The sequence below is a fragment of the Eretmochelys imbricata genome, chromosome 8 (assembly GCF_965152235.1).
Source record: "Eretmochelys imbricata isolate rEreImb1 chromosome 8, rEreImb1.hap1, whole genome shotgun sequence".
NCBI classification, from domain to species: Eukaryota; Metazoa; Chordata; order Testudines; family Cheloniidae; genus Eretmochelys; species Eretmochelys imbricata.
In genome coordinates this window covers 16,060,718-16,071,419 of record NC_135579.1, presented here as the reverse complement: position 1 = coordinate 16,071,419, position 10,702 = coordinate 16,060,718, and the positions used below count along the sequence as shown (strand labels likewise).

At 38.9% G+C, this 10,702-nt stretch overlaps 1 protein-coding gene across 1 annotated transcript in view; it reads right to left on the bottom strand.

Annotated features, from left to right (window-relative positions):
- Positions 1 to 322: 322 nt before the first annotated feature.
- The window catches only part of NDFIP1 (Nedd4 family interacting protein 1), a 32,467-nt gene continuing 22,087 nt past the window's right edge, over positions 323 to 10,702 (bottom strand). The window contains exons 5-8 of the mRNA XM_077823989.1: positions 10,184 to 10,308; positions 7,778 to 7,844; positions 5,032 to 5,137; positions 323 to 1,277 (exon numbers count right to left, since the gene is read on the bottom strand). Coding sequence (XP_077680115.1) covers positions 5,034 to 5,137; positions 7,778 to 7,844; positions 10,184 to 10,308 — 296 coding nt within the window. The 3' untranslated portion in view covers positions 323 to 1,277; positions 5,032 to 5,033. The remainder of the gene's footprint in view (positions 1,278 to 5,031; positions 5,138 to 7,777; positions 7,845 to 10,183; positions 10,309 to 10,702) is intronic.

Genomic DNA, 10,702 nt, shown 5'->3' with positions numbered 1-10,702 from the left:
TCATTTGACAAACAGATAAAGTTATACATTCTGGACTAACAAAAACAATTTAAAATTGTTCACATAACCGCTCGTTTTGAAAATGCCAGAAGGATAGCTAGTATTTGGTCGTTGCCTGAAGGACTTGACAAACTGTTTATATAAAGGAAGAAAGACCTTGAATTTCAGGAAATAGATGTGTAGAAAACTTTCTTCTAACAGAAAACAAAGTTCCATTTGTACCACACTGGTTTGCAAGACATTAAACAGACTGTATTGGCAACTGATATCCAGATTCCAATAAACTTCATTTTCTAAATTAAACACTTATCTACAGCAAAAATTGCTACATAAGTGACATTTATTAACGTTCTGCTATATTTACAGTTTTAACATAGTAAAACTCCAAAGTGAATTACCACTTGGCAGAAAGCACGAAAGTGCACATTAAATCTACATTTATAATGCATCATAGTTTCTGCTAACACAAATTATAAAAGCAAGAATTACAGGTATGTTAGGGATCATCTCAAAAGTCCCAAAGCCAAAAAAAAAAAAAAGACCTCTTTTTTGCAAGGTCAAATTTTTTTATACAAAGTTGCATTCTGATCTTTGAGCTTTACACTACCAGCATATATTGCGAAAATCCCTATATAGTCCAAAAAGTATGCAGTATGAAAGTAAAATATCCTGCAAGATTTAGAAGAGACTATAAAAAAAACAATACTGGTGCCACCTTCAGAATAATACTTTTTCCCCCAATTATGCCATAATCAATCTATTGTGCACACAGATTTTACTTTCAGGTATAGAGACAGGACAGTTTTAGATTTAACAGCAGATAAGTATATGCAGAAATGTAGTCATAACAAAACAGTCTTCTAAACTTTTGAGAAAACCCCTTCAAAACAGCCAGCATTATACATTATTTTACACTAAAATATTGGATTCCAGAATAATTTTTTAAGATGGAGAATGACATAAAGCAAGACTACCCCCTAGTGGCTAGAGGGGCATAGCTCATGCTATACTACAAATACTATATAAGGCATTATTAGTACATCACAGACTTGACTGCAATAGCTTTTCCAAACATTAGCCCACTAATGAGTCAATGATTACAGAATTCTGCATTAACTATTAAAATTTTACACCTAGAAACAGTACTTTTATTTATTTATTTTAAAGCAGGTGATTATTTTTTCTTGTGTTCAGAGTCTTGATTCACTTCCTGCAGGTGTCCTGTTACTTCTTGAGGGAGAATTCACTAACGCAGGAAGACATTTGCCAGAAAACATCTGTCAGAGAAGGATATTGAATATTGAAACTATAGTTAGATTGTTATTTTGGTTAAGAAAAGGAAGTAGGTCACAAAGAGTGCAGGATGTCGGAAGACATACGACATGCATCTGAGGCATAGTTACAAGATTACAGCGATGGCACAATTACACAGTAGTTTTCTGCCTATTCGACAATTTCAAAGAGTTCAAACCCCTTTAGAACATAAAGCAACAGAAAAAGAAAGAACGTGCCAGATTCTGATCTTGGTTCTCCTGGTGTAAATCCATAATAACGTCAGTCAAGGCATTGGAGTTAACATGCATTTGAATAATGGCAGAGCAGATTTTGACCCCATGTTTGGTTTGGTTTGTCTGCGCCCTTAATATGGCTACATTCTAGTAAACATATGGGATATTGGAGAAGCCAAACCTCCTAAACTCTCTTTCCCGATTACTCTGGCTGGGATGTTTTTGCACCAAGGATAAAGTCTGAAGCTAGTACACCTACAGTGTAGTTTGTATTCTCTGCTTGGCTACTGATTTGCTCTGCCAACTACATGCAGTCATATACCAGGAAGATTTCCAGCAGTGATAGATAACGTGATCCATTAGAACACAGTATTTAAACAGCATATGCCAAGCTTTCAGCCCGGTTCATTTTACTTTTAACTACTTTTGACTTGCACAAAGCACCCTCTCCCCAGTCCCTCAGAAAACTAAAACCAACAATCACCGTCCTAACAGTGACAGGTTCCAGAGTGTTTTGTGCACTTCTATCACTCACTCACAGTGGATGGGATTTTATTCAAGAACAACTCTGTTCGTTGTTTTGTTTTTTAAAGTGATACACACTGGCTTGTAGTTCAAGTTAACTAAAAGGAGTATTCTCAGAAAATCCCCACTCCAAGTTCACAAGCCACTCGCAAGCAATGAGCCTTGGGCCTCTTCTGGAAGCCTGACCCATGCTTTGGAATCTTTTATCCTCTCCTCATTCCATGTCCTCACAAGGTCTATCAGTACAGGCATATTTGGAGAAGGTTATGATATGCTGGATTCCATCACCAAATTTAAATTACCTAATTCTAAAAGGAACAGTTCTTTAAGGAAAAGGAAGCAGAGAATACCACACTAACTTCTTCACAAGGTTCCCAATACATAGGTAGAGATTCTTTCCACCACCTACCTTCAATATTACTACAAATAGTGTATTTATAATATCCCCTCTATTATGCTCAGCATGTCTGGCTCTCATCAATGGTGTTCTGATGTGGGTGGAGTTCACTAGCAAGCGAACGCTAATTAGAAGTAATATTTTCCTTTCTTCAGTGGTCAGCATTTTTCACAGCTATTTATTCTCTGAGACTTTAAGGGCATTTTAAAAGCAAAACAATTGAACAGCCTTATTTTGATGACGTCTACTTCAGCTCTCTCAGAAGGAGAAGAAAGTGACACACGGACAAGTGGAAGAGCTGGTCTTTTGTTCCTACAAAGCACCTACACAGACCACAGAGGCACAGCAGATGTAGAAACCCCAGTGAGATATGTGCAGCTACAGCAGCTGCATGGGAACTGATCAAATATGTGCTGTAATGTTTTTAGAAGGATGCAATGCAGTCCAAATAGTTGACTTACACAAGTCAGTCTTTGGTATTATTGCTATGGACAAATCAGCCCCTATTTCATCCTTAAGACAGAATTTTTAGAGAAGGATGGGGGTATATTCCTGGAGCTATGGGGAGAGTGAAGAGGGTAGAAAGAACTTTTTTGTTGTTTTGATTTACTGGCTGGCGGTTTGTGTATATCCAGATAGGATTTCTGTTGTTGTTGCTGGATTATCATTATTATGCTGTTATAAGACTTTCAGGGCACCTACAGCTCTTTGTATAGTTTGTTTTAAGTCTAAATAAATAAAACAGATGTGCTTTAACACAGGCCTGAAAATCCAACATTTAGGGCCACAAAATCCAGTAATAAAACTTTTTGTCTTCTCTGTAGTCAAATGTACACTTCACATATAATTACATTCAATTTGAACAAGACAAATTGTAATTTAATGCTAACCTCTAACATCCTCCAACGTTCATAATAAATCATTTTTAGATATATAATCAAGTTTTTTAACTTGTGAGAAAGTAGGTAGTGAAATAGCAGCTTCCCTTCACTGGCACCAGAAAATATAAAAGAGAAATCTGATTTGAGCAAGGATGCTATAGTGATACCAGAAGTGTTTTGTGGTGCTTCTCTTCAATATTTCACATTATAGGTTTATCTGAAGAGTCCAACAGAGTGCAGTTTAGGGCATGTTGAAACATCAAGGCCTAAATTTTCATAGTTCCTAATGTTTCTGGATGCCCCAATTGAGACATCTTAAAGAGGCCTGATTCAGAAAGTGCAGAGGACCCACACTTTGAAAGACAAGCCCCTTTAATGTATCTCAGGTTGGGCACCCAAAAATGTAGGCACAAAATCACTACTTGCATTTCAAAACGTAGGCTTCAAGGTCTATGTGACCAGGAACCAAGCAACTCCTATAAGAAATGAAGAGCTGCTTTCAGGAAAGAAGCAAATCAAGTCACTTGAAGAAGAGCAGAACATGAGTTGCTGGGACCAGAAACAGCTTTAGTATTCAAGTATTAAATAAGTGGCTGTACAGCTAGTAACAATGTGAATTTAAGAGGGGTTCAGAGGTTACCACAAACCCTAAGAAGGGGAAAACCCAAGCAAACCAACCCACCACACAGCAATTTCTTTTTATAGCATTTTCAGGTTCAGTTTAATAAAGCAGAACCACTTGCAATGTGTGTGGTTCCTGGCCTAGTGACAATGGAACAGGAAAACAAAGCCTTGGTTTTGAAGGCCAAACAATTTAACGACATCTGATTCAAAGTTTTGTTTTTCTACTATTACCCTGGTTACAACTGCTTCAGCTCTGTCCTGGGGAAATCTAGCTTCATAGAGCATCATGTTGCACTCATCATCTAGGAAGCAACCTCTTACTTACAAGGATTTTTTTCTGCCTCAAGAGAAAGAAAGTTAATCCTAGCCATAATCTATTGTAAGAAGGAAATGCACTAAACAAGCTGAACTACTTAAGCCTCCATCAAGGTCCCACCAAAATTTCAGCGAAAGACAAGAACAAGACAACATGTTCATGTGCAGCCCAAAAGTGGGTGAATTTTAGACGTAAAAAAAAAAAAAAAAAAATCCTTAAAATTATTCAGGTACTACAATTAGTTAAAGGCATGTGGGAGTGGCTTTCAGAGTTTCTCCCAGAACTTGGCAGAGACTGAGTAATATAGAAAACCCAGATGAAGTGCTGGTTCTGGGACATAAGCCAAAGACATTGCTATATGCCTCTGCTCAGGCGTGGTCTGTGACCTTAACTCAAGTTGAAGGTATGTCACATGTTTCAAGCGCATTACTAGTTCTTAAAATCACATCCTCCAGGGTGCACAAGTGTAGCAAGAAATAGGGATCTGTTCTGGTATTTCAAATCTTGGAATCTAAAGCATCTAAAATTCCCTTCATCAAACTCTGGAGCAGATACTTGATACTTCAAATTAAATTCCTGCTGTGCTGTCATAGGGAAGCTGGACTAAGAAGTATGTAGAGTAGCTGGCAGCCCAAGAAAAAAAATATCAGCCACTGGCTTTTGGCCTGCGAAATCATAGCAGAGCAGACCCAGCCTAAAGAAATTGCCCAGTAAAGTAAAACAAAAACAAAAAACAGCAAAAAAAAAAAAAAAAAAGCAGCTCAAGTGTTTAAAATGTACCTTTAGTAAATAAAGAGAACTCTGGTCCTGGGGAGAGTGGAAAATGTATCCGGCATCTTCCGAACCTTTGCATAATTGATAAATCCTCTGAGAAACAGCAGAAAGCCTAAGGGGAAAAAAAAACACATTTGTTCAGTTAAGAAACTGAATCTATATAATTTCCAATGTTTTCTTCTCCACTTAGGAAAGGACAGTCCATCTCACAATGTCTTACAGAGAAGGCCTCTGATTCTTAGCACTTGTGGCATTTAACTGAATATAGACTTGTTTCTGAACTATGATATTAAAGTTTTGGATTTCCATATTAATGAACAACAAGAAAGTTTATCTTAAGGGTAAACCTAATTACCAAGAAGTTAGTTCTACAAATCTGCAAGTCACCTAAAGAAATCTAAATTGCTAATTAGTATGAATGCTTTAGTGATCAAACCAATTTAGAAAAGGTAGTAACTCAAATAAATGAGGAATAGTTTTATGAAATGTAGTCATGTTTCTTGGAAATTTATGATTATGTCACTAAAGATCCAGTACCATTTTCTCTGACATATTCAGTACAATTCTGCTGAATCTTTCTACAGTTGATTTTTGTTGGTTCCTGGAGTGTTTCCTATGACACATTTTACCTAATTTAAGAATCTTGGCATGTTCCGAGTTGCGTATACTAGGTTAGCAATTCTCAAACTGTGGTTTGGGACCCCAAAGTGGGCCACGACCTCCTTTGAATGGGGTCACCAGGGCTGGCTTAGACTTGCTGGGGCCCAGAGCTGAAGCTCGAGCCCCACTGTCCAGGGCCGATGCCAAAGCCCGCAGGCTTCAGCCATGGACAGCAGGGCTCAGGTTGCAGGCCCCCTGACTAGGAGCTGAAGCCCTTGAGCAGTGGGGCTCAGGCTATGTCTAGTGTGTGTCCCTCATCCCCGGGCAGTGGGGCTTGGGCAGGCTCAGTCTTCATTTCCCTCTCCTGGAGTCGTGAAGTAATTTTTGTTGTCAGAAGGTGGTCACGGTGCAATGAAGTTTGAGAACCCCTATATTAGGTAAAGAAATTCTGCCACCTAGCGGTGACTTAATTTGTTGCACACAAAGGAGGTAAAAGAGTATTATTTAGTACTTAGGTAGCATTTTCCATCTGATGCTCTCAAAAACTGTGGAAGTATTGATGAACTAAGCCTCCTGCAGTGAAAGGAGAAAAAATAATTGTAGTAACATTAGAAGTGTACATTGTGGAACCAGAAACCTTATTGTCTGTCATGTTGCTGCTTATTTTGTGTGTTTATATGTATTTTATATCTATCTATCTTATACATATGATTTGAGATCTCTGGATTAAGAGTGTTATAGAAAAGGGATTATTATTACTAATATATATTTGGTTGTGATACTTTTTTCTATATTTAACCTTATAGAAAATAAAAGCATTTTATTAAAATATTACGAATTAAAAGCCCAGTCCCCAAATACACCACTTTTGATGGGTTCTCTCGCTTGAGTAGGAGTTTGCAGGATCAAGCTCCAGAACAAAGTCTTTAAAACGAAAGCTGAAAACCGTGATACAAGAGATTTATCTTATTTACCATATGCACCATTGAAAGAACAGACCCAGCAAGTTTATGACTTGAATTACTTTTGAGGTAGATTTCAGTAGAAGATTGAAGGGAAAAATATATATAAAAAAAAATATTACTCATTTTCCCAATATGACAAACAATAATAAGGTTTCTGATTCCACACTACACATTTCTGACGTTATTACAATTATTTTTTCTCCTTTCACTGCAGGAGGCTTAGTTCATCAATACTTCCAGTTTTTGAGAGCATCAGATGGAAAATGCTACTTAAGTACTAAATAATATTCTTTTACCTCCTTTGTGTGCAACAAATTAAGTCACTGCTAGATGGCAGAAATCCTTTACCTAGTACAGTACAAGAAACTCAGCATGCAAGATTCTTGAATTAGGTAAAAATGTGTCGTAGGCAAGACTCTGGGTCAAAACAAAAGCCAAAACAAAAGTCAGCTGCAAAAAGATGCAGCAGAATTGTACTAAATATGTCTGGGGAGACTTTGGGGTGGTCTTTTCAGGCAACAGGTTGCCTTAGAAAGGTGGTCTTTTGTACTAGTTTCACTGTACTATCACTTTTATTCTTCCACATAGATAGATTTACAGCTAAATATTAGCCACAGAGTCAAAGAACAGACTTGCTGAGTATCAGCTGGCTACAACTCCAGGAGGCATATTTGGAACAGTGACATGCATTTCAGATTGATACTACAAAGTTAAGTATCACTTGGTACCCATATAACTGGTGTTTTGGTGCAGCAAAGTTGATCTACATATTTTTTGATACTTAATTTCTCAAAGGGCCCACCAGTCCTCATGATGGTCCCAAGAGCGACTGAGACTCAGTATAGGATTTAGAACAAATCACAGTCTACTTGCATTTTAAAAACTTGAGTGCCATAGTCTAGTGACTCAACTCCTAGCAGCTACTGTCAGTGTGAGGAAGTGCTGCTCTCTGATTTTCTTACTCTTTTTTGGTGAGAGGATGTGTATGCTTTTACTCCTTAATTTTTTGATGACAGTAGAGGAATTTAAATACACACACAAATTTCAAAGACATTCACTACCAGAATAAAATCATTTTAAAAAGATAACATTTTGGCCTTATACCTTTAAACACCTGGTAATGAAAACAACAACACTTGTCTCTAAAAGTCACTTTTGGCACAACTTCAAATATTGTAAGGACTTACCTAATACAAGGAAAACCCACCAGAGCCAGTACTGACCATCAAAGTAACCAGGGAAATAGGTTGAGAACTAAAAAAGAAAACAGAAATTATAACACTTGGTACTTTCTGGGCCCAATCCTGCTCCCACTGATGTCAATGATAGCCAGATGGTGCCCTCTATGGCCTTGTCTACACTGGAGGCAGCATGTAAAATGTGTGTATCCACAAGCCACAGTGAAAAGCAGGCTGCATCCACACTGTAGTGTGAAGCCACACGGGACAGTGAAAGGCTCTGGCAGTGGGATACTACACTGCTTAAAATAGCAGTATAGGCAAGGGAGGCATTTCTTGGGAGCACAGAAGGCCATACAGGGTATATACCTTAAGGTTCTGGTGTGTCTTTACTTTTCTTGCCTAAGCAGTGCCTCACCGTCTACACTGCTAAATTTATACCTGTGCTAGGGAAGCATGTGGTATGTGTATTCGACATACGGCCATAAGCACAGACTTAGCCTTACTGTGAGATAAGCACAAGTTACAAATCCTAATTGCTAAAAAGTAAGAGGTATACACTGATCTGAGGGAACGGGGTAATGTATAGCTGTTCCTCACAAACCCCAAACTGCTCCACTGTGACCAAGGAGACATATACAAGAGACTGTTCAACACTCACCAATACTTCTCCTGAGATCAGCTAGTAGGGAGACACTGCTGAATGACAGCTCTTCCCATTCTCCCTCACCCCCCTGCTGCCTAACAGCCTCTGCCAATTTTGGAAGCGAAAGGCCAGGCTTGCAGTAGTAACCCCTGCTAACTACACTTCAAGGTTGGATGATGTAACAAAACAGCAGTGAAGCTGAAGTTAAGCTCTTGTGGGTATGAGGAATTCTCGGACTTGAAAATCAGTTACTGGGAAAACTGCTTCCTATTAAATGAAAAGTGACCTTGGTGCTGATATAATTACAGAATCAAATTTCATTATGTTGTCAGTGGTAGATTATTAACTTGATTTTTCGTTTTTTTTTAAAGTTTAAATCAGAAGACGGATAAGTTAGAAAAACTAGATACTAAGGTTGAAATCAAATTCACAGTTAAGGCTGCCAGTCTCTCTCACTTCATTTCTTATCTCAGGAAATGGCACTTAAGTCTTCTGAATGAGACGCCTGCAGTACCTACGCACTGTACAATGGAGACAGTTATCTCACTAGATGTCATATTTGCAGGATCTGAGTCCTGGCACAAAAGGATTAAGGATAAAGTGATGACCTTAACTCTGAATCCCTTTGCTTTTGGTCTTCAGAGCCAATTTTTTTTATTGGTTTCCCTTGCACATCTGTCTGCAATTCTTTTAGTCACAGGCTGCACACACAACATGTTTGCTTGGACAGAAATTGGTCTGACATTTTCACAAAGATATAGCTTTATAATTTTTCATTCCTTTCCCCATTAAAAGCCTTTGCTTTCTTGACCGGCTTTATTTTCACAAAGAGGATTTTTTTTTTACTTCAAGAATAAAACATCTGGGATAGGTGGTATCTCTTTTAAACAAATATTGCTTAACGGACACCTATATATTACATAAGCTGCTTTACCTAATAAGAAAGAGACACTTATAAAAAATGCAGCGCTCCTCTGGCACATTATTCTTATTTATTACAACAACAAGGACCATTACACCGTACCAGAGCAGTGTCACGTTACCAGCTCTGTTCAACCTCTAGACAATCTGTCACAGCCCCCATTCCCAAAGCACACTCCTAGATGTGCCTCAGCAAGCGAGTTTACTGTGTCAGATGAGAATAAAGCAAGCAGAAAGGGTCATTTAAAAATTACACCTGAATCAAAACAGTCCCCAAGGAACTTTTGTGATGGTCAGGGAAACAAACAGGCCAATCTTCAGAAAAGAACTGCTGAAGGATTTAGGGCAAATTTCACTCTTGGCAAGAAGAGTCAGCACAAAGCCCTCTATGCCTTCCATTTAGCCCTACTGTGGGTTGCCTGAGGGGAGCAGCCATGCAGAGAGGCCTTATATCCCCTGTATGCTGAGGAGGTCAGCTCCACACCACACTGAACAAGTCAGAGAGCAGAGGTCTTTGTGGAAGCTGAAATGTCAGACTGAGTGGTGCCAACAGTGCGTGTGGAGTGGCAGCAGCTACGCATGTGGGTTGGGGCCCTAGCCACAGATGCACTGTACCCCTACTCGTGGGGTGGGAAAGGACAGGATTCTTCCCCTTCCAAAAACCCCTGCTTAGTGCACAGTACAAAGCCCAATAACTCAGGTTTTTGCAGGTGTAAGTTTTGCCAGGCAAAAAAGCTATTTAATTATGAACTGAGATGAGCCACTTATTAAGTAATGTAGCAAATACACAGAGGCTTTATGTTTGTCTGGGCTCCCCCCCCCCTTTTTTTTTTTTTGCACTAACTTACCCTGACAATCAGGATCCACTTAATGAGAGACAGACCAAACCCCGAAATGGCCCCATATCGTCCTGCAGCTGAAGTGGTCAGACAGAAGGACAAGAAAAATCCAATCCAGTTGAAGAGGAAAGCCACTGAGAGAGCAAAGGGAAAGCAATAGGTCAAAATGGCTGGAACCTGAAGCTAGACAAATTCAGACTGCAGATAAGGTGTAAAAATTTAACAGTGCGATTAAACAAACTATTGGAACAATTTACAATTGGATTCTCAATCACTGACAATTTTTAAATCAATACTGGATGTTTTTCTAAAAGATCTGTTCTAGGAATTATTTTTGGGAAGTTGTATGGCATGTGCTATAGAGGAGCTCAGACTAGCTGCTCACAGTGGTCCTCTCTGGCCTTGGTATCTATGCATCTATTAAATGCCTCTTCATATTTTTAGGCTGTCTTCTTCTCGTGTCCTTCCACCACAGATCACAGGTTTTTCCAGTGTTGGGCACATGTGTAGCCCTGCCAAGATCTTTCA